This window comes from Apodemus sylvaticus, chromosome 7, assembly GCF_947179515.1.
Source record: "Apodemus sylvaticus chromosome 7, mApoSyl1.1, whole genome shotgun sequence".
Taxonomy (NCBI): Eukaryota; Metazoa; Chordata; class Mammalia; order Rodentia; family Muridae; genus Apodemus; species Apodemus sylvaticus.
Genome location: NC_067478.1, coordinates 128,010,402 through 128,034,819, shown reverse-complemented (window position 1 = coordinate 128,034,819; position 24,418 = coordinate 128,010,402). Strand labels below are relative to the sequence as shown.

Sequence of the window (24,418 nt, the reverse complement as noted above, 5' to 3'; positions counted from 1 at the left end):
TGTGGAGCCTCTGGGGTGACTTAGGCACCTGTTGCTGTTGCCGAATTCGCTTTTTTTTCATCCAATCAGGCTAGTTGGTGGTCGCTTAGGGGTCTCCTCAAATCGCAGGATGGGCCCCCAAATGTAAGCTCCCCTCCCCGTGGTCAGTGGAACTTACTTGGAGACTCCCCCAAGTGAGACACCAAGACGCAGATCAATGCAAAAGCAAGAGGTTTATTTTGGGGTCAACCCTCAATAGAGGGAAGAGAAGGTGACCAATGGCATGAATCTTAAAGCATCATGATTTGTTTCTATTTGGGGAGAAATGGTTTGTTGTTCTGTCCTTACAACTGTCCTCAGGCATTCTTCTGTTAGCACACATCATACCTTCTTTGTACTCATTAATTTCAACCTTTTTTTGCTGTAGTTTCTGACAAGTGGCTCATGGGCACAGCATTTTGCTTAATGTTTTCCTTTTTTGTTGTTCTTTTGTTTATAGGAGGTGGGGCTTTCTTAGACAATGCCTTTATATGTGGTCACATTATCCTCAAACACTCAGCAATTCTCCTGTGTCAGGCTCCTGAGGGTAAGACTACAAGCATGTGCCATCATGCCCAGCTAGTATCTTAATTAGGTAAAAAAGCATTTAGTTGAAAGCAACTATAGCAAAATCTGTCCATGTTTTTTGAATTGTTGATAATTTTATCTCTGATGTCCTGCTTGGCAGTTGTTGTCACAGACATCTGAGTGTATTATGTACAGTTAGAAGTACTGTCAGTGCCTGTGTGCTGGCAAAGGTTCTTTAGCCTTATAAAAATAATTGACAGTTTTGGTGGTGATGAACTGTTCCTTAATGTCTCTTGGTACCTATAATCCCAGCACTTGAAACTCACCCTGGGCAGGTACAACCTTCTGAAACTTAAGCTTCAGGGTATCTGACACACTCTTCTAAATTCCACAGGCACACATGCACGCTGTCGTGGTTTAAGTATGCTTGGCCCAAGGAGCGGCACTATTAGGAAGTGTGGCCTTGTTAAAGGAAGTGTGTCACTGTCGGGTGGGCTCAAATACTCTTGTCCTAGCTGCCTAGAATCTGGTTTTCTCCTGTTCACCTTTGGAACAAGATATAAAACTCTCAGCTCCTCCTGCACCACGCCTTGCCTGCATGCTGCCATGTTTCCTGCCATGATGATAATGGACTGAACCTCAGAACCTGTAAGCCAGCCCCAACTAAATGTTGTCCTTTATAAGAGTTGTCTTCATCATGATGTCTCTTCAGAACAATGGAAACCCTGAGTAAGACAGAAACTGGAACCAGGGATCAGGGCATTGCTGTGATAAGCCTGACCATGGTTTGTTGGGAGGGACATGGATTTGGGGACTTTGGATTTGGGAGGCAGTGGAATGCTTTAATTGTGGCTTAACAGATGTTCCTAGTAGGAATATGGAAGACATTGGTGCTGAGGACGATCTGAACTGTCAGGCTCTGGCTCAAGAGATTTCAGAGGAAAAGAATGTTAGTATATGGCCAATAGACTGCTTTTGTGGTATTTTTGTGAAATTTTTGGCTGCTTTTTGCCTTTGAAGAGTCTGCCTAAGGCTAAGGCTAAGGTGAAGAGAATCAGGTTAATTGCATTGAGAAAGGACGCATCTCAGAGAAGTCCTGCAGAGACATTTTTCTCTGGTTCTCTCTCATGAAGAACATTCTGAGTAAGCATGGCAGGCTTCAAAAGAAAAAGTACAAAGTGCACGGCTCAAAGAGTAAAGAGGCACCAGAAATGAGGCAAAGCTAAATCCTGAGTTAAAGACATTAACCGGAACCAAGGGAGTGGTGACCTTGGGGCAAGATCCCGCCCAGCTAAACTTACTGTTTATGCTTTTGCAGTTGAAAAAGGGATAATTATATTTAGACATTGTTATTACCTGGCTATTGTTTTCATTTCAACTTTTAATCTGGAAATGAACTACATCCAGAAATGGAGGGCACATTTTTGATCCAGATTTTGAGGCTGGAAGATATGGGCCTTTAATCCAGATGTTGAGGTATAGTGGCCCTGAAAAGCTTAGGCCTGGGCGTGGTGGCACGCACCTTTATTGTCCCAGGAGATAGAGACTAGTGGATCTCTGAGTTCAAGGACAGCCTTATGCAAAGCAAGTTCCAGGTAGAAAAAAAGCTTAAGTTCAAGCATGGTGATACAAACCTTTATTCCCAGCATTCAGTCGACAGAGCCATCCACATTTCTGAGTTCAAGGTCAATCTGAAGAGCAAGTTCCAAGACAGCCAAGTTTAGGTGGTGCAAGAGATGGAAAACAGGGGGCTGGTGATAATGTAATAGAACAAGGGGGCTACGTTCCAGCGTCAGCAGGCAGCAGAACTCAGCAGCTTCGGCCACGTGGTTCTGGGTTTAGAATCAAGAATAGAGGGACTACTGGGACAACTGATGCTGCTTAGCTGGAGCTAAGAGATTAGTCATGATTAAGAAGAGACCAGCATCACTGAGGTGATGGGAAGTGATCTGGGACGTGTAAAGAAGTTGTATTCCAGAGATAGCCAAGGTTGTACCTCATACTGAGCTGAACTTGATGTGTAAGAGTCACCCATGTGGTACAGGTTTTGAAGGCATGAAGGGGTCATGAGGAGCAGCTGAGGCTTGGCACTGTGAGAGGCCATGGAAAGCCACTGGTGAATGTGTAGCCCCAGTTGCTATTGAGGGCCAGGATGGAAGGGGTCATGCAAAGAGGTTGAGGCTAGACACCATGAAGGGAGCCTATGAGAGGCAATCAGTGAAGTCTAGTTGCCGTGGAAGACTCCAGCAAATTAGAGATGCCAGTGCCGTGCGATGATCACCAAGAAAAGCAGCAGTGGAGTGGAATCAGCCAGAGCCCAGAGTGCTACAGAGGGCAGAGCTGGAGAAGCGACCCAAGCCCTTTGGAGGAGCCCAGAAGATCACGTGTGGATCGCAGACTTTGGAATAAGAAGCTGTTAACTTGATGTTGCCTTGGAGACCCCAAGATGTCAGAGATGTCAGAGCCGTGAGAAAAGCTGACGAAGACAGCTGCTAATGGGGAGTGGAACCAGCTCAGGAGAATGAAGTTTGCTGCTGAGAAATGCCAACATCAGTCAACAGGAAGAAAGGAGCTGGAGGTCTGAAGCAAGCTTTCACGTCGGACATGGAGACGCGGAGTCTTTCTGCCTTGCTTTTGTCTGGTATTTTTGCCTTTATACAGGATTACAAATAAAAAACTGAATGAATCTCAGAAGAAACTTTGAAGTTTGGACTTTTAACATTGTTGAGACTGCTATAGACTATGGAGAGTTTTGAAGTAGGATTATCTTCTTCATAAATGTATCTTGCATTATGCTATAGCTATGAATGGCCACCAGAGACTCTTTAGTCAAGCCTGTAGGGGCCAGGGAGTGGAATGTGGAGGTTTGAACATGCTTGTCCCAGGATGTGGAACTATTGGGAGGTGTAGCCTTGTTGCAGTAGGTGTGTCATGATGGCATGGCCTTTAAGACCCTCATCCTAGCTACATGGAAGCCGGTCTTCTCCTGTTTGCCTTCAGAACAAGATGTAGGACTCTCAGCTCCTCCAGCACCAGGCCTACTATGAACACTGCTGTGCTTCTCACCATTATGATAATGGACTGAACCTCAGAACCTGAAGGCAAAGCCAGCCCCAATTAAATACTGACCTTATAAGAAGCACATACACACACACACACACATACACACACACACACACACACACACACACATACACACACACACACATACACACATACACACACACACACACATGCGTGCTTATGCTTAACTACAAGAAATCTTTTAAAAATCAATTTTACAAATTCTTATAAAATAAAATTTACCTTAGATATTCAAATTGAAATAATACTGAACAAATAATTTCATAATATTAGAATTTCTCTGGAAGGATTGGTTCACCAGTGATTTTTACCAAAAACATTTAAAGAAGAACAAATACCAAATTTTCACAAACTTGCCCCAAACATAGAAGAGAGCCCCACCTAGCTCACTAAAGGAGCCAGCAAGTCCTTGACACAAAAACTGGGCAAAGGTTCTATAAAGAAATGAACCTTCAGAGCAACTTTTATTTGTAAATATTAATGCAAACGTGCTCTGAAAATAGTGCCTAGAAAATCAGGAAGTGTTTAAAATAATTATATACAAAGATGAAGAAGAATTTTTATGGGAAGTTAAGCTTTTATTAATATCCAGAAATCAAATAGTGTCATGTTTTATGCCAATTGAATAAGAAAAACATTGGGATTGTTCTCCTAGTGCAGAAAGTGTTTGGTGAAACTCAGCATCGTTTTTATTATTTTTAAAAAATGACAGTGATAGAAATAGGATAAAATAGAGACAACTTTCCTGAACTAGAGAAAAAGAATCTGTGCCGAGCCCACCTATCACATCCGGCTGAGCAGTGCACGGCTGATAGCTAAAGTCAAGAGCAAAGCAGAGCTCTCCGGGCTCCCCACTCCTGTTAAGTTTGCAGGAGGTGCCAAGCATGGCAAGTCATCAGGAACACATGAAATGAACGCCATCCAGAAAGTCAAACTATTTCTCTTTGTGTGTGCGACACAATCTTTTTAATAGAAAGACTCAAAACAAACTATTAAAACTAGCAAATCCATTGGACAAGTTTGAAAGGACTAAAGGAAATAAAATGAACTATGTAATACAGCATCAAAGAAACTTATGATATTTAAAAATTAACTAAAAAGAAATTGAAAAATGCACTGTCTAAAAACTGAACTATCAATGAAAAGTTACACACAAGCTCTAATGTGAAGACACTGCATGTTTGTGGGCTGCAAGCCCCGGTAGTTCAAAGATATTAGTGCTTCCCACACTGACCTGCAGCTTGAGCACACTATCAGAGTGTTACTTGCTGCTTTGTAGAAAGTGGCAGGCTGGACATCAGCTTCATGTGAAAAGGCCAGGGCCTTCAAATAGCTAAAACACCAGGGAACTAAGACGGAATGAGAAGAATTTTTAGACACAGTCCTTTCTTCCTGATGTCAAAATTCACTACAAAGAAACAACAGCCAAAGAAGTGTGAGCATCCTAAGGACACACGGGTACATGGATGAAATGAAGTGTGAGCATCCTAAGGACACACAGGTACACAGATGGAATGAAGTGTGAGCATCCTAAGGACACACAGGTACATGGATGAAATGAAGTGTGAGCATCCTAAGGACACACAGGTACATGGATGAAATGAAGTGTGAGCATCCTAAGGACACACAGGTACACGGATGGAATGAAGTGTGAGCATCCTAAGGACACACAGGTACATGGATGAAATAAAGTGTGAGCATCCTAAGGACACACAGGTACATGGATGAAATAAAGTGTGAGCATCCTAAGGACACACAGGTACATGGATGGAATGAAGCGTGAGCATCCTAAGGACACACAGGTACATGGATGAAATGAAGTGTGAGCATCCTAAGGACACACAGGTACACGGATGGAATGAAGTGTGAGCATCCTAAGGACACACAGGTACATGGATGGAATGAAGCGTGAGCATCCTAAGGACACACAGGTACATGGATGAAATGAAGTGTGAGCATCCTAAGGACACACAGGTACATGGATGAAATGAAGTGTGAGCATCCTAAGGACACACAGGTACATGGATGGAATGAAGTGTGAGCATCCTAAGGACACACAGGTACATGGATGGAAAGAAGTGTGAGCATCCTAAGGACACACAGGTACACGGATGGAATGAAGTGTGAGCATCCTAAGGACACACAGGTACATGGATGGAAAGAAGTGTGAGCATCCTAAGGATACAGGTACATGGATGGAAAGAAGTGTGAGCATCCTAAGGACACAGGTACATGGATGAAATGAAGTGTGAGCATCCTAAGGACACACAGGTACACGGATGGAATGAAGTGTGAGCATCCTAAGGACACAGGTACATGGATGAAATGAAGTGTGAGCATCCTAAGGACACACAGGTACATGGATGGAATGAAGCGTGAGCATCCTAAGGACACACAGGTACATGGATGAAATGAAGTGTGAGCATCCTAAGGACACACAGGTACATGGATGGAATGAAGTGTGAGCATCCTAAGGACACACAGGTACATGGATGAAATGGAGTGTGAGCATCCTAAGGACACACAGGTACATGGATGGAATGGAGTGTGAGCATCCTAAGGACACACAGGTACATGGATGGAATGAAGTGTGAGCATCCTAAGGACACACAGGTACATGGATGAAATGAAGCGTGAGCATCCTAAGGACACACAGGTACATGGATGAAATGAAGTGTGAGCATCCTAAGGACACAGGTACATGGATGGAATGAAGTGTGAGCATCCTAAGGACACACAGGTACATGGATGGAATGAAGTGTGGTCTACAGAATTTTACCCATGATGCTGTGGTAAGCTGGCTCACACACTACAGAGGCCGTTCAGTAGGGTGGCAATATTCTTCTCAATAAATTCAGCTGGTACAAGTGAAGAGCCACACATAGAGGCATGGGTCTGAACTCTTCACAATGTGGATAAAATTAAGTCAAAGTGGTTAAATACCTCACATATAAATGCTAAAACGAGAAAAACTTTTAGAGGAAAATATACGCTCAATTATTTATTCAAATCCTAACAAGCATTGTTGAGAATGCAGGGAAGGCAGAAACTTCATACAACAACTGGCAGGATGTAAAGTTACTAGGGCCACATGGAGGACTGGCTCCTATACCTGAGAAAGTTCAATAGAATTACATCAGATCCAGGGTTATACTCACAGGCCTGCTCCTAAAAGAAATAGACACTATACACAAGTATTTGTGGTGGCATCCATAACAATCAAGCTGTAGAAACAATCCAAATTATTAAGTGTTGAAGTGGTAGATAAAAATGCGATAACCCACTTGATTGCTACTGTGTGGCCATAAAAATGAAGTGGGTAGACAATGGGAGACTGCCCTACAGTAAAGAGAAGCCGGCTGCACACACCAGGAGGAGTGGGACCCTGTGATGCCTGGGCGCCCAGCCCAGTACCAGGGAGATAGAGGCAGGAGGATAAGGAGTTCAGCCACACAGCCAGTTCAAGGGCAGCCCGGGCTTCATGAAGTCCCCGTCTCAAAAGAACAAAGGCAAGTCACCAGAAATGCTTGACAAACCAACATTTTAAATACAGTATCATGTTACAGTATTATGTTAAACAGCAAGGTGACTGAGCAGTTAAAAGAATATGCCTGTGTTCATTCCACAAGAACCACATGGTGGAAGGAGAGAACAGATTCTTGAAAGATGTCCACTAGTACGCACACGCATACATACACACACACACTTTCACACACACACACACACTCACACACATACACTCACACACAGATGCACATCCACACACTCAAACATATACATACACACACACATATATACTCACACACAAATGCACATACACATACTCACACACACACATACATATATACTCACACACAAATGCACATACACATACTCACACACACACACATATGCACTCACACACACACACACATATGCACACACACATACACACACACACATGCACTCACACACATTCACTCACACAGATGCACATACACACACTCACACACATATACACTCACACACAGATGCTCACACACACACATATGCACTCACACACACACACTCACACACACACACACATATGCACTCACACACACATACACACACACACACACTCACACTCACACACACACACACTCACACATAAAGATGAATGTTAAGATAACACAGCTAGGAAGTGGTTCCTGGGAATCTATGTCTCATTTGCCTTGAACCCAAATGGGATGTCCATTTTGTCTGCAGATACGCTTATTCTTTGGTTCATTCCACCATTTACTGTTGACTCAAAAAGTTCATGATCATTGCTGCACATAAATTCTTCTGAAACCCTGTTGGCTAAGTCCTCACCACAACAGTGGCTGCCCTTAACCCTTGCCTGGCCTGTTTCTCAGGAGCACCTCTACCATCTTCCAGTCCTCTGTCCCTTGCTTTAACCCTTGCCTGGTGCAAAATGTGATCTGCTGACATGGGTTTAAAGATTGAAAACTAAACATGGCACAAAGGAAACAAGAAAAGACAAAAAGGAAAAGAGTGTGAGATTAGAAATTAAATTTGTTGATGCCTTAGGGCCCCAGATCAAATTACAGAGTCTGCTAGACCTCCTACAATAAAGCTAGACTATAGTTCTTAAATATCAAAATAAACCACATCTATGGCTAGAGCCTGTCTTGGCTCCCACATAAGGCAGGGGAGGACGTCATACAACATGCATGTGAATTGTCTTATCTTCATGATGGATCTTCTCCAAATGATAGCCTCAGAAAGTAGTCTCATGTTTTCTGAACTACACTATAGGTAGATAGGGGTCAAAAAGCCAAACACAAGGTCATCTACCTATAGGTATGTTCTTTCCTCTGTTGCTGGAATACCCAAATATCTGTCCACAAAGAGCAAGACCATCATCACGTTTTCCTCCCTGCCTTCTTTAGGTATAATGTCTTTCCTTGTGAACCTAAGAGAGAGAAAGGTAAGCAGGTAATTTGATGATGGTGTCCTTACTCAGCAAGATGAAAGCCAGTAACTGTCAGTGGCGCAGAGCCCTGGTCCTGTATCTACATTAAGAGGTCTCAATGGGATATTAATACATCAGGACAGATCTGTTGACATGTTGGGAGAGCTCCCTCCCCTCCACCCCCGCCCATGGTACTAGAAAGCAGCCCAGCCCCTTGTTCCTTCGCATGAACAGCTCTGTTCCCCCTCGGATCTCAGCAGCTGTTCTCCCCTGAGCCATGTAGGCAGAGGCACATTCCAGGAAGTGGTGGCCGTAATCTGCCATAGGAAACTACCCAGCAGCCCAGGGGGAAAAAATAGCTGACCTACTGGTGACACGTGCAGAGGGGGATGCCCCAGCCTGGGGCTCTGTGTTCATGAAGAAGGGACTTTCTCCTATTTTAAATGGCATCTCACTGAAGAGTGAAAGTCGTCCCCAGCTGTCCTGAGTTCATACCGTACTGATGACTCACAGTCACGGCCTCTTACAAGTGTAACTTAGGTCACAGAAAGACACACTGAGCTGATGTCACAGCTAAAATCCTAAACCACCATCTGCTTACTCTCATCTTTCCAGAAAAGAGCAATGGATTCAGGTAATGTGATTTGAAAGATAAGAGGCTCACGTGTGGAACTACACTTTAGAGCTGGGGGTGGGGGGCTTGGGGGTGCGCTACAGTGTATACAGTAAAAGACAATGGCTGCCCATCTGCCAGGTTCCATCAGTAGCCAATGATTTTGCATGGTGGGGTAACATGAAAGAATGGGAAAGGAAGAGAGAAGATGGCAGGGTTCCAATACCCAGAATGTAAAATAAAATAACGTTTGAAATTTAGCAAGAGCCATGTTTTAAGATATAGTTATTGTAGATTTCCTTGGTCCTAATGTACTGATTTTTCACATAGTCATTTATTCATTCAGGAGAGAGACAGAGATATCTCAAATATGTTAAAATCAGACCTGGCTAATAGTATTACTGACCACCTCAATGTCACCTATAAGCATCAGTAACTTATTTACGAAATAATATCTTTCAGCTATGATGAAAGAAAAAAGAAAATGGAAAAGGACTACCCAAAAACCACTGAAGAAGAATTTTCAGGAGTGAGTGGCCATATAGATGCTGCCGTGGAACTGAATGGTGAGTTTCCCCACCAAAAATGTCCTTCTCCCTGGCTGGGAAATTAGAACAGCCAATCTGGGGTCTGCTTTAACCCAACAGAAATGAGTTTCAGTGGAGGTCACTGTCATTTCATACATTTAAACAGATCACCTACTAGAAAGAGGAATTATTTCAAAATCCTTTCTTGAAAAATAAGTAAATAAAAGTAAATTTGTGGCTCTCCCTTTTCTAATAGACATGTTTAAAAGTATGTCTTCAAGTGAGATACAGCTAAAACCCTGACCCTGACCTTGACCTAACTACCATGCACAGCCCTGGATTCAATTCCCAACACAACATAAACTGGTTATGTGGCTTGTAACCCCAGAGCTTGGGAAAAGGACGTTCAAAGCCATCCTTGTCTGCATGGCAGATCTAAGGACTGCCTAGAATGTGACAGACCCTTTCTCAGATGAAGCACAGAAGGTGCAGCCTCAGCCTGTAATCCCAGAGCTCAGGAGGTTGAAGCACATTGACCAAAGGTTTGACGACGGCCTGAGATACAAAATGGGGCCGTTTATCAAAAAGCAAACAAACAACAGAACCACCGTGGAGCTGCAACCCAGGAGCTGCAGCCTCAGCCGACCCAGTCTTTGATCTTTCCATCACCCAACTCCTCAGATCAAACAGGTAGTTAAAGAAGTTAGATGAAGTGAGTACTTTATACAAACCACACAAATTCAAATACATCCTTTGACTCCTGTTCTTCTTGAGTATGTAGCATAGAGACAGACAGTGTTCAGAAGCACAAAGGAGATTCCAAATGTGGCCTCTGTTCTCCTGGAATGTTGCGCAGCCTTGAGGAGTGCCTGCCATCTAGCACAGGGGAAGCCACTGGAAGATGAAACAGTCTACAGTTTAGTGCTGATTCGTGTTAACAGGCTTCAGGGTGACTTCAAAGCGTGATCTGGGACAGATGGGGTCAAACATGGCAGGTGGCTATTTCATGAGACCTTAGCTGGTTCTGAAAGTCAGCTAAACATAGGATAGGCTATAAAAAAGGAGGAGGGACATCAGTGAGGAGAATGATCTAAGCAAAATCACAAAGCATGATGAGCATACCTTCACAGGGCCCAAAGTGAAGCCCGCATCCTGCTGGAAGAAAGGAAAGGCCGGGAATGATCAGAGAAGTTAGGCTCAGGTTCTAGAGCTTGTTGGAGCTCCACAGAAGACAAGTGACTGCCATCTAGCCAACCCGATTCCTCACTCTACCATGCCAAGAAAGCTGTGGTTGTATTTTAACCCACCTCCCCCCTTAGAGATCCACACATCTCTCCAAGAAATCTCCAGTAACCACAATTTCAACTTTCTCTCCTCTAGGCTACATTTACTTCTTCTCGGGACCGAAAACATTTAAGTATGATACAGAGAAGGAAGACGTGGTTAGTGTGGTAAAATCCAGCTCCTGGGTTGGTTGCTGAATCATCAGGTCTAGTCTCTCCACAGGGATGAAGATCGTTGTGAGCAAGTGATGACTGAACATTCCAGACTAAGTGGTGTGTCAGAGACAGTCTTCTCCAGCCTTCAGTCATGAGGGTGATTGAAGCTTCCTTGAAAATAACAACAATTCTATTGTTTTTCCTAATATTTGTTCACAATTTTAATCTAAATGTGAAGCCACCTTTATTCAGAATCACATATTATACCCTTTAGTTAAGTATTCATCTTTTTCTTACCTACTGTAGTAAAAAGACTATGCACACACACACACACACACACACACACACACACATGCACATGCGCTGTATATAAATATTTCATTAAGCAAGGTCATCACCATACAAATTATAATTACTCTTTAAAAACAATGTCCATCATTTACTGTGATGGATATAAATGTACTTATTTGTGCTTTGAAGGTATCATAAACGAAATGCACCTCCAGGTGTGTTCTTGGCTCTGGCTGTCCTCTGTGTCCCCACTGGCCTCTGAAGTGGGTTGGTAGACAAATATTCAAATTAATCTTCATGCTCCCCAACAGTTGGACACTCTGCAACAGGGAACTTTTCTAACAAAACCCAATAAAAATGTTGTGTTAGAGGAGTTCCTCATTTCTCTTTTCTGTTAATATTTACCAGCTTTTATCATGCTTTACTTGGCAACAAATTCTGTGTACTTGTAGAAAATGTAAATGATAGTATCATAAGTACATAGAGCCAGGAAAAATAACACCGCCTGATCTATTTCCTACTTCCTGGTAGCACCCCCAGTGGAGATGTCTTTGATCCACCTCAGTTTCTTCTAAACAGTTTTCTACTTAAGGAAATTTATTTTTTTGTTGTTGTTGTTTTACTTTCTACTTAAGGAAATTTATTTTTGTTGTTTTAGTTTGTTTTAATTCAAGCTAAACCTTTTCTTCCCAGTTATCAACACAGAAAGAGTAACTGTTATTAGTCTTGTAGTTTTTAAAAAACTTTAGTAGTATACTTCTAGAACCAGTCTAGAGAAACTCCACAACATTTTAGTTCTAAAATTGAATAATAGTTTTACTTCATAGGTTACTTAGAAGAGCTACAGTTTATGACACTTATAACCTGTTATTGTTAGCAATGTTTATTAAATTTGCTTCATATACTCATGAAAAGACTGACTGACACTCTGTTACCGCAAGTGTTCCATTTGGCTTCTCTTTCTGAAAGTCACTGTGCATACCCAACCAGACATTGACTGCTGAAGTTGGTATCTGGTAGCTTTGCTGTCTAAGCTCAAGGTGCCCGCCCTATTGAGAAGCAAAGCCATTTCACTTTTACTGCAGGCTGGAAATGTCTTAGTATCAATAAGTAAAAGAAAACAAAAGCAAACAGGCTAGAGAGATGGTTCAGAGGCTAAGACTGCTTGCTGCTCTTCCAAGGCCTGAGTTCAGTCTCCAGCACCCACATGGACAAGGTACAACCATCTGTTAACTCCGTTCCAGGTGGTCTGACCCTCTCTTGGGGCCTCCTTGGGCACCTGCAAATACATGTGCATATTGACACACATGAATATAAATGTAAATAGTTTCAAAAGCAAGCAAAGAGCAAAGTGGTGTGGCGAGGCCTCACAATGTGGAGCAGAAACCCAGCAACTGTGCTACTGTGTGTATACCTTGAGAAGCTAAAGCAGAAAAGCTTGCACACCAGTGTTCACGGCAGCATTATTCACAATGGCCAAAAGTGGAAAGATGCCCACCACATGATGGATGTGTGAATAAATGTGGTAGATTCAGACAATGAAATGTGTATTAAACCAAAAAAAAAAAAATGAAGGGCTGAGACATGCTATAATACGGATAAAGTTTGAAAACTTCATACTAAGTAAGAAGGTGGATACAAAAGGTCATATGTTGTATGAGTCTCTTTATATGAAATGTTAATGATAGAAAAATACGTAGAGACAGAAAGGAGAGTGTTTGTCAGAAGTTGTAGGGAGTAAGGCAGCTGGGGACGGATATAGCGTTTCTTTTCTGGGTGCTTGGAAATGTTCTAGAACTGATAGTAGTGAAGGTTGTACAATTCTATGATGATAGGAAAGCCACAGAATTGTTCCTTTTAAATGAGTGAATTGTATATGCATAAATACATATAAATATCTTGATAAAGTTCTTATAAAACCATGAAGAAGCAAGAAGATCAAAATGATGTAGTAAGCCATGAAATTCCTGCGCTGTGGGAGCTGTGGCAAGAAGCAGAGAAATGAGACGTCAGGCTGAAGGCAGTGACTACCGAGCAACCAGACGGACGCCTTCTCCGTGTTCAGCGCCGCCTGGGAGCTGAAGCCGGAAGCCGCGTCACTGTGCAGAGGGATGCAGTGGAAACCAATAAGGCGTGGCTCTGTGGACAGACTGGCTGCGTTCCGAGAACTTGTTCTCAACTATGTGGTCTTCTTCAAATTCTCACATCTCTTCTTGGTTTCCTTCTCTGTACAACAAATAAGAACAGCGCTTCACCTACTGGGAATGCTCAGCAATTTAAAGACATGACTCAAATTATGCAAAGTTCAGAGAGTAGTTCTTTGTAGTCTTGAGGGGTTCACTAATTATTGTCCTCAATATGATTAGCTAATTTTGTTTTGAGATATTGTGGAGAATTTGCAGACTTCCCTTGAGATCTTACAAGATCTGGTGACCTTAACATCACATGAATTGATAATTAGTAACCTAGAATTTTTCCTCTTTAAATTTTAGATTTTAAATAAAAACTAGAAAATGTACTGACTGTGGTTAAACCCCATGGCCCAAAAAAATAATTCTCTCAAATCGTTATCATGTCTTTGTTGAATCAGGGGTGCAGTGGCTCTTAGCTATAACTCCTGTACAGTTTGGGAAGAAATGGGCTCTTTTGCCACACAGGGATAAAATACAGCAAGAGACAATCTCTGTACTGAGTAAATGTATTATTTCCCTTGGCATTATTCACTAAAATATACCATTCTGCTATCTATATCATTTACATTTCATTAGATATTATACATAGCATACAGATTACTAAACTATACATGAGCATGCATGCAGCTTGCCTTTTACAGGAGAAACCCATGCATACGCAGACGTTGGGATCTGTGAAGCCCAGGAACCAGCCCCCGTGAAATGCAGGGCTGTGAACCAGGCCCCGAGAAAACCAGGCCCCGTGAAATCCAGGGGACCCTGCTCTTCCCTTAGCTTCAGGTTAATTAAGTAGAAAATTGCCGTCCAATGACAGCTCACTTTTTGGTGACCACTGATGGTTCTCTCTTAACCTCGACATAGACTGTAAGCAGCACCCTCTGAAAGTACTAGGAAGGCTGCTGAAGGATAGACGGATTCCCTTGGCAGGGTATGTGGCTAGTGACTCCCTTTAAATTTTCTGTGATTGGACTCTGGTGTTCTTCCGTTTAACATCATCCAAAGTGGCAGCCCTAAGTTAGGTGGCTAGAAGGAAGGAAGTCACATTCCTTCCCAAGCTCACCAGGTGACTGCTCAGGCCTCTGTGTCACAAAGTAGATGCTAAAACAACTATGCAAGGCCTCACTCAGAGTCTGAGCATGTATTTTTGAGTTGTCAGGTGTCCAGGGTGTTTTCATTGAAACACATCCATGGTTCATCCTTATTTCTGTTCTCATCGTTAACTATAATGGTATCAAAGCATTTCTGTGAATATTTACAACTAAAACACCCAGCAAAGTATCATTTGAGGCAAAGTGTACAGTACTGGCCAGTAGAGTAGTTTCTGACTCCCACAAGGAGAACTAGAAGAGTTTAAGAGAAAAGATATCCTGCATTTACCCCCACCAGGTCTGAATGAAAAGAGATACCTGCTCCTCAGGTTGTATTACAGCTGCCAAGTGTGTCTTTAATGTTGACCCTGTCCCAAGGTGACTTGGTGATGTAGTCAGACTAAAGGCTTCTTTTTGTCCTCCAAATTCCATAATCCCAGCTCTGTTCTCAGAACTTGAAAGGGGAGCAAGATTGGGAATCTTCTGGTAAATACATTTCAGTTTGAAAATAGTAAATGACTTTGGTGGACAAATTAGCATGTTTTCCAAATGCACATGTCTTCATTATAATCTGTTCTCAATTTAACATTCCTTCCTCTGATCCAGTATGCCATTTAACATGCTTAGGGATAAAGTTAAGTTTTTCTTCCACAATGCAGTTGTTCTAGCAAGAGTTAGAGGAAGAGATCAAAAGACAAAGACAAGAGCCAATGAGACAACCACAAGAGAGTACATCGGATCCCTCTCAGGTTGTTCACAGTGAGGAAATCCATATGTCGGGATGAAATAGTTAGCAATTTTCTTATTCTTGGAATATCTCAGGGCAATAATACAGTTATAAATGTATTTAACCTGAGGTTCATTGATCACTGTAGGTAGTTTTAGGTGCCTTTGTAGAGGATAGAATGGCTAAATGTCCAAGCTGACCATATCATGATCCCCTGTTAAATTATGGGCACATTTCTATATGTGGGTTTTCTGCACATTCATAGGTAAGTTCCATTTATGCGTCTGAGGGGATATTTATCTGGGAACACACCTAAGAATGGAATTGTTGGGTCATAGTCAATGGATTGAGTTGTACTATGTACCACTAAATTGTTCCCAAAGTGATTGTAATTATACTAAAGTACATCCCCACCTAGAGTGCGTGAGCATTTCCACTGAGTTTATTAATGGTCCTTTCTTTAGAGCACTCACTGTGAGCCAGACACCTGAGTCATGCAGGTCGTTAATGTTCACATTAAGTGAGGTGAATGTTACTCTTTCTCCATTTTCAAGCTCAGTGACCTTAACCTGTCAGAGCTGAGAGGTTAAAGAGAGGGAGTGGAGCCTAAGTCTGATCATCTTGGACCTCCTGAGGCCCACTTCCGTTCAGGCACACTCAAGGCGAATGCATGCAGCAGATGCTGGCGGGCGGAAGGAAGAGTGTTGCTTTTCCCTGTGTCACACAGCAGTTCTCAGTTCTGCACTGGAACCTGCTGAAGGCTGTGAACACACAGGGAGCCCCCAGATGGAGCCCCAATGGGAAGAAGCACTGGAGGCCTTTGAGGGGAGATAAAAGGAAGGCGAGGTTAAGCAGGGAGCGATGCACAAGGCCAAGAGTCTGTCCCCAGGCGGCCCTCAGCACTGGCACCTTACAAGCTACATTCTTCATCAATGAGACATCTGGCTCTGCTTGAACTATCTGAGGAGCACAGGGACAGATCCCAGCTCTCTGATACCCCGGCCTTTCCCTGGGCACAGTTCGTTGGTTATTTACTCTGCATCTACGGCCTTTGTTCTTTGTCCTGATTATCTCCTTTTTTTCCTCCTTCCACTGGTGATCACAGGATCACCACACTGCTGGGAATTTCTCTTAAAATGCCCACAGTCTCTTTAATGAGCCTTGCCTTGCAAACTTAAGGTAAGCCCTGGGCAGGATGCCCTGGGCCTCTGTGGCAACTTTCCATCTTTCCGAAATGCACAGCTGGAATGTTCTGGGCACCAAGTCACCCACATTCTCTGCCTCCAGAGATTCCTGACCCCCTTGAAGGGGGAACAGGAGATTTAGTTGAATGAGTTTTATTGTCTTTATTTTGCTTTAGATCCAGGGCATAGGCCAGCCTTGCACATTAGGTGTATGCTTCTCTAGATATAGTTCATAGAACCCTCTTCTCATTCCCCCTGCTTCCTGACTTATGCTGTCAATGGTTTTTCTCCCCCATGATGTAACAGTTTGCTACCGACCCAGCCAGTCCACTTGGACGCTATAAACCACAGTATAAATTCCCTATATGTTGAAAGAAATTATGAAACATATTTACAGTTTTGTCAATGGGATGGACATTTAACTTCCTGTCCACTGAGACTGTCTTAGAACTTATAGAAAGCCATGAGACAAAGGCTGGGATGTGTAGTTTTAATTCTGAGACAACTAAATGATCCTACCTGGACCCAGGCATCGGAGACAAGGAAGTCCAAGCAAGCCTGTATTAACCTATTTTGGAGCTGAGACCTGACAATGTGGCAAAAATAAGATATGAATTTAGATGGACTCCAAATTCCATGGTCATGCTATAGCCCTCTGTCATCTCCTGCATGTTAGCCAACCTCTAGATACCACAAACCTAGTAGCCCACAGTGTTCCCAGTTCCAACACTAGATCATGGCTCGGTCCTTCAAAAAACACTGATCTTGGCAGAGCAGCACAAACTAGGGACAGACCCTCAAGGGCCTCCAGGCTGCCTTCTCATGAGCATTCTCTAAACCCAAGCCTAAAGAAAAATTCTGTCCCTACAGAAGGAGCCCTGCTAGCATACAGAGCTGGGGCACCGTTTCAGGCCAGTCTGGACAAGGGAAAGACTTCAGGAGGTAGGAAAGTCCAGTGGTAATGTGCTTCTCAGGAAAGAAGAAGCAGCACAATTTCACCGTCACCAAAGGGACCTCTTCTGATTGTGCAAAGTACCGTGGAAAATCCTCAGACAGGAATGACTAAAACCAGCGAGGCTCAGTGCTGTGACTGGCTGAAGGGGTAGGATAACCAGGGGAGACGTTATTTCTTTACAACTGAATGCAATTTCTTCAAATCAAAGAAGTGGGGGGGGGGATGAGGCCAGGTGTGGTGGGGCTAGCCTATGACACCAGCAGTTGGGAGGCTGGAGGAGGGTGACAAGGTCAGCCTAAGCTACACAGTGGGCCCTGTCAAAGAGGGAGACCAAGGAAGAGAAAATGAAAGAGAAGGAGGAGGCAGAGGAGAGGAGAGAAGGAAGAGCAGGAGAAGGGGGGGGGGATGAGAAAAAGGAATGAGAAAATCCTGACCACACAGGGATTGAATATGTTATTTAATAGACACAAACCATGCAGTGGTGCCAGTGAAAGTGGCCATGATTTACATCAGGACCAGAAAGGCCACAAGTAGGGAGCTGGAGAGATGGCTGACTGGTCAACAGGGCTTATTTCTCTTCAAGAGTGTCTGAGTTTGCCTCTCAGCTCTGCATCAGGCAGCTAACAACCACAGGTGGCTCCACAACTCACAACCACCCTTAACTCCAGTTCCCGGGGATCCTACACACTCTTCTGGCCTCCAAAGGTACCTGCACTCGCATGGTGTACACACCCAGAAACACACGCACTTACACATACATTTTTAAGGCCAAAATCTCAACTGGGACTTACGGAAACCCAGCAGCCACTGCATTCAAGGGTAGGCCTAGCATTTCTCACATGCCTGGCTTCACTCTCCCAAGGGCTGCTCCTCTAAAAAGGGTTTATTGAACCAAAAAATAATAATCATAATAATATAAATATCATAATAATAATCATAACATAATATAAATATCATAGTAAGTCTGACAATTTTTGTGTATTAAAGCCTAACTCTAAATTTAAAAAAAAAAATAGCTGGGTCTATGGATGCAGCTCAGTGGTAGAATTTCCTTGCATGTATGAGACCTAGCATGTATGAGACCTAGCATGTATGCGACTCAAGCCCCAGAACCACAAAGTACACACACACACACACACACACACACACACACACAATCAGTGCTTTGAATGGAAAGGTGGCACTGGGCACTCACTGCTGTGTGCTTTAAGTTGGCTCTGGAGTCTGCGACGGCATCTTCTTGTACCCCCACAGCCATAGATGGGTGTGTCATGCCCCCAAAACTATCATTTTGTGTACATATTTACCTAAATTTTTAATAATGCCAGAAAGATGAGAAAGCGTCTGAATCATTAAGAACACAGGTTTGGGAATAAGGAGCCGGGTCAGTAGGTAAAGTTTTTACTGTGTTCGGAGCTGAGGAACTGGGCTTGGATCCCAACACCCACTTTAAAAGCCAGCCACAGCAACACACACCTGTAATTCTAATCTTTGAAAGTCAGAAGAAAGAATCCCTGCGGCTCGTTGGGATCACCAGTCTAGCTGAATCGGTGAACTCCAGGTTCAGTGAAAGGTCTTGTCTCCAAAAGTAAGGAGAGCAGTTGAGAAATACAGCAGCCATTGGCCTCTGCTCCCTAGAAACATGGATACGCATGTGGACACACACACATAGACACATGTGCTCCACACAGGAACACATGTACACACACAAACGCAGGCTTGGTTTGGGGTGACCTTTTAGTTGGTCTCAACCACTCACTACCTGCTTATCTTCATCTTCCTTGTCTGTAACATAGTGGCTGCATGGCATGCAGAGATGGAAGAGAGCCTGTGATTCCTCTACCCTTTCACCCACCAGGAGAAATGAATTCACACCTGACCGGCTACAAACAATAGGTCTGCCGCCTTTAACCTCATACAGGGAGCATTCTGGGAGTTAAGAAAGCGAGGGGGTAGGGAAGGGCACTTCCTGGGCCTGGAGGGGAGTGAAGTGGTCCCAGGTAAGGATACGCAGGTCTCTGGAGAGCTGTAAACCCTTGACTCACTCATCATGATCTGGAAGATTAGCCGGCTATGAGATCAAAGACAGTTTCTGGGAAAGTGGCAGAGGGAACTCAGGAGGAGGAAGCACGGGATGTGCTGATCCTTCTGCCTCACCTCGGTGCCTGAGACCGGCTGTGAGGATTGAGGCATGTGGTAGCCAGTGTTAGTCAGCCGGGCTCTTGTTAAATATTAAAACTTGATAAGAGCTCTGCCATTTTCCCTCAGCCTTCATTTTGTAGTCCATAACCTTAACTTGACCTAGTGCTCCTTGCCCTGACAAAAGCAACACCGTGTATTTTGTCAGGGAGCCGTGGACTTTAGAGACCCCCTGGCCTCCGCGCCTCTGGACCCAGCCTATCAGCTCACAGGTCAAACAAAGCTGCTCTGCCCAGACAGCCTACACATTTGTTGCAAATGTAAATGTTGCCAATGTCCCTGTTCGTTGTCTTCCCCATCTGAGAACTGGTTCCAGAACTGTGAATGCGGCCCTTTGGATCCCTACGCCTGACTCCGACCCGGGATCCTGGAGTGTGTGTTTAGTAAACCATTGATAGCTACCCGAGGGTGGTGTCGGAGAGGTTTGCGCAGCTATTCCTGAACCCTCACACTCTGACCTCACTCAATGAACACAACGGAGCCATAAACAACACAGCCCTGGTAAGAGGCCTGGCTGTCGGTCAGAGGCCTGGAGGCCCCAGGACAACTGATCTGCCCCACAGTGGCAAAGATGGTAGTGGTCTGATCTGTCAGCCTTCAAGACTGAATCCTTAAAGGAGGCACCACCCTTCAAGAGACCAAGCCACCTCCCCTAGGGTCAGCCCTGGGTGTTTACCAGGACTGATGGACTTACTACGCGCGGTGTGGTTTTCACTGCCGTCGGGCACCAGCCAGTGACTGTGTTCATCTCTCTCTCTCTCTCTCTCTCTCTCTCTCTCTCTCTCTCTCTCTCTCTCTCTCTCCCCCCCCCCATCACCGTGGGGGGCGGGGGCGGCGGCGCATGTGCGCCATGGCCCCTCAGGCCAGAACATTGGGTGAGCATTGGATCTCCGGGAGCTGGAGTTATAAATGGTTGTGAGCCATCCGCAGGATGCTGCGAGCTCCACCCCAGGTCCTCGGGAAGCACAGTGAGCTCTACAGCGGCGCCTTCTCTCCACCCCACACTCTGCCTGTTGGAGAATGATTCTGTCTTACTCTTCATGTCACCCAATCCTTTCACAGCGCCAGACAACCTGACTTGTGCTTTATAGGTGTTTTCTCAATCTGTGACTGAATCTGAAAGCCATGTAGACACAGAGAAGGGACATTAGGGACCACCCATCAGACAGGGGCGATTCCTTTGCATACCCTTCTGTCCTTTACCCCGTGGCACACCCTGTCTTAGTGATAAAAAGTAGGGGCTAACCTACTGAACTCCGGTTACAGGGAAAACTAAAACAGGTGGTAAATTCTGCTAATAAGACTGTTCCGTTATCATTCATCACCATGCTTATGAGCACTACAATGCAAAAACAATGAGTATCAAAAGTCTGTCACATGTCTCTCTAGTTCCAACACCTAGCATAGCATGTGTGTTGCACAATGCGTGACTTCAGAATGAGTGGGTGAGCTATTTAATTAATGAGTGAATGTGAAATACTAAAGAGAGCATGGGACTCACAGATTATTCATCCTGGATTCAATGGAGGCTAAAACAATACCTTCCCATACCACACAAGAAGTATTTGGCCGAAAGTTTCCTCAAAGTGCAACCCACAGTAATTCAGCCAACAGCAAACAACAGATGTGGGACAGTGCTGTTGATTTACATAGCTAGGGAGTCTGGGTGTTACAGCTCTCTTCAGACGTGATTAAATGACATGACTGGAAGTCTGATGCCTTTGCTTAGCTTTTTACTCTGGTTTTCTTTGGGTTAATAAGATGGCTGGCTACCTGGAGGCTCCAAGTCTATATGACCCTGTGACTGAAAAACCAAAAGAAAAACCCTCTCTTGGCAATTTTCTACATCAAATCCAGAAATAACATGGTGTGTGTCATGTGTAGGGCAGAGGAATGGGCATTTCTTGCCCTTTTAGGGTCTAGACATAGGCACTAAAGTTTGCCCTGTTGTGTCATGGGAAGCAAGAAATCTTTGAAAGATGAATGTTTTTTGTAACATAGGGGTCACTGAGAAGAAGGCAGCGTGTGATACTGCAAAGGACAAGTAGGACTTGTCCAGGGAGAGCGACTGTCTGCACAGGCCCAGGGCATAGGGAGGGCCTGAATTTCAAAGACCCCGGGGTGAAGAGGCATTGTGAAGGCAGGAATTCCCAGCCCGCCCTGATTACTAGAGCACCCAGCGAGAAGAGGGATGAGGGAGAGCGGAGCTGAGCGGTCATGACACCCCCCCCATGTTAAGTAGCTTTACTCTTAGGCCCAGCTCCTCAGACAAAGGCGCGCACCTCACAGGTGAGTGGGAGGCAGGGGAGTGGAAGGTGATGGAGAGACAGATAGGTGCAGAACAGAGAGGAATTCCCAGGCTCTGGAGCCACATCCTGGTTCTAACATTCAGTGATCCCGGCCACTTTGAAGATGGGCCTCAGCTTCTTCTTCTATAAGATCACCAGCAATGGGAGGGTGGTCCAGAGGAGCTGAAGGGGTTTACAGCCCCATGGGAAGAACAATGATTTCGGCCACACAGACACCCCAAGACTCCCAGGGACTGAACCATCAACCAAGGGATACACATGGTTCCAGCCAAAAATGTGGCAGAGGAATGCCTTGTTGGGCATCAGTGGGAGGAGTGGTCCTTGGTCAGGAAAGGCTCAACAGAGACCCCAACAAAGGGAAACCCAGGGGGGAAGTGGGAGTGTGTCGGGTGGAGGGGCATATATGTGGAGGCAGAGGGAGGGAGTAGGGGTTGGGGATCTTTGGGGAGGGGGGAAATTGGGAAAAGTTTTACCATGGCAATGTAAATGAAGATGATATTCAATAAAAAATTAAAAATTAATTTTTTTTTAAAAAAGATCACCAGCAATCTAGCTTGTGGCTTCTCAGCTCCTGGAGTGTGTGATGGCCACAAGGGCTATTTTTCCTCCAAAGAACCTTTACTTGTTTACTAATGCTTAACCTTCCTTGAAAAAGAGAGCGCTGTTTCCAGTTACAAACATAAGATACACACAGGGCTGAGGGAGTGAACTAGACAAGCGCTTGCCCTGCGTGCAGAGACTTGAGTTCAACGGCCAGTGCCACATCAAACCAGGTCATGGTGGTGCCTGCCTCAAGTTCCAGCACTCGCAGCTAGAAGGGGGAAATCAGAAGTTCGAGGACAGCCTGGATACAGAAAAACCCTGCCTCAAAAAATGAAACAAAATGTTTAATGGGAGAGCCAATGAAAACTAGAGATCTTCCTGGGGCATCGATAACCTGGATGGATAAAGGAAGAGTAAATATTGGTGAGCTGGGAAAAGAACAGAGTGGAGCATTGATGGGAAGAGGCAGGAGACTAGGAGTCAGCTACTAATGGTGCAAAGGGAGCATTTTCTCCCTCAGTGTGGCCACTGCTGCACCTCCCATGCTCCAGTAAAGCCTCCCGCCCATGGCTGTGCCATAATTCCATCAAATTTAGAGAAAAGAAAAGAGGACCCAGCTGTAGGAGGGGACATGCTGGGAGGGGGTGAGGAAGCAGAGTTGGCGTTTCATATATGAAACTGTCAGAGTCGAAAATGAAACAGTAAGTCAGAAAGGATTGCTGGCTTTAATGGTAAAGGCTATTTAAAGCTACAGATATACGCAAGGTAATAAAAAGCACCAATCATCATTTTTACCCTACGCATTAATCTAATTAATATTTTCATTGGTAACTGAAATGCGGGAGAAGCATCCAGCACCCTCGGAGTAATCCTTAGACAGCCCGAGTAAATTTGTCACTAGAGTTGTAGACACAGCCTACAGTAAAGTGTTCGCTTCTGCTTTTAAATCACAAAATAAAATATCAGAACTACAAATCACCTCCAAAGAGACTGAGGGAGCTTGTGTTGCCTGCTGTCCCCGAGGGATTCAGCAGGTTCTTGGCTCCTCCAAAGACATTGGCTTGCCAGCACTTGGGAGGCAGATTAAGGCAGATCTCTGTGAGTCTGAGGACAGCCTGGACTATTTAGCAAGTTCTGGGCTAACCAGGGCTACACAGTGAATGGCCTGCTTCAAAACAAGAAATGATGGGGGGGTCGAGAGAGAGAGAGGGAGAGAGGGAGGGAGGGAAGGAGGGAAAGAGGGGGAGAGAGAGACACACAGAGAGAGATTAAAATACTGTTTTTTTTAGAAAAATGTATTAATAAACTACTTGTCAATGTAGCCAGAAGCCACTTTGTTTTTTCTTTCTTTCTTTTTTCTTTTCTTCTTCTTTTTTTTAGTGACACAAGGTTTCTCTCTGTAGCCCAGGCTTGCCTTGAACTCAAGGATCTGCCTGCCTCTGCTTCCTGAGTGTTGGATTAAAGGTGTGCAATACCAACCCTTGGCTGCCTGCTTTTCTTTTCTTTTCTTTCCTTTTCTTTTCTTTTCCTTTATTTTATTTTATTTTACTTTTGGAGAATGAGAGGCAGGGAAGTGTCAGGCAGAGCTTCTCTGAGTAGCTCTGGCCAGAGTTTAAGGGTGTAAGCAAACAGAAGTAGGAAAATCCAAGCAACAAGGCAGGAAGCAAATTTAATTATTGAAAGACTTATTTATTTTAAAAACTAACATTTATTATGAATTTTTAAATTGTTTGTCATACAATTATGTCATATGTATATAACACTGCTCATTATCCAATAAAACCT

The 24,418-nt window shown here is 44.2% G+C and overlaps 1 protein-coding gene and 1 long non-coding RNA gene across 2 annotated transcripts in view; both read left to right on the top strand.

Annotated features, from left to right (window-relative positions):
• The window catches only part of Mmp20 (matrix metallopeptidase 20), a 49,043-nt gene extending 35,010 nt beyond the window's left edge, over positions 1 to 14,033 (top strand). The window contains exons 9-10 of the mRNA XM_052189157.1: positions 9,642 to 9,745; positions 11,087 to 14,033. Coding sequence (XP_052045117.1) covers positions 9,642 to 9,745; positions 11,087 to 11,187 — 205 coding nt within the window. The 3' untranslated portion in view covers positions 11,188 to 14,033. The remainder of the gene's footprint in view (positions 1 to 9,641; positions 9,746 to 11,086) is intronic.
• On the top strand, positions 5,113 to 6,109 carry LOC127689450 (uncharacterized). Its single transcript, XR_007978915.1, has 5 exons — positions 5,113 to 5,303; positions 5,476 to 5,518; positions 5,734 to 5,776; positions 5,859 to 5,901; positions 6,029 to 6,109. It is a non-coding gene; the product is annotated as an uncharacterized LOC127689450 (long non-coding RNA).
• Positions 14,034 to 24,418: the final 10,385 nt, after the last annotated feature.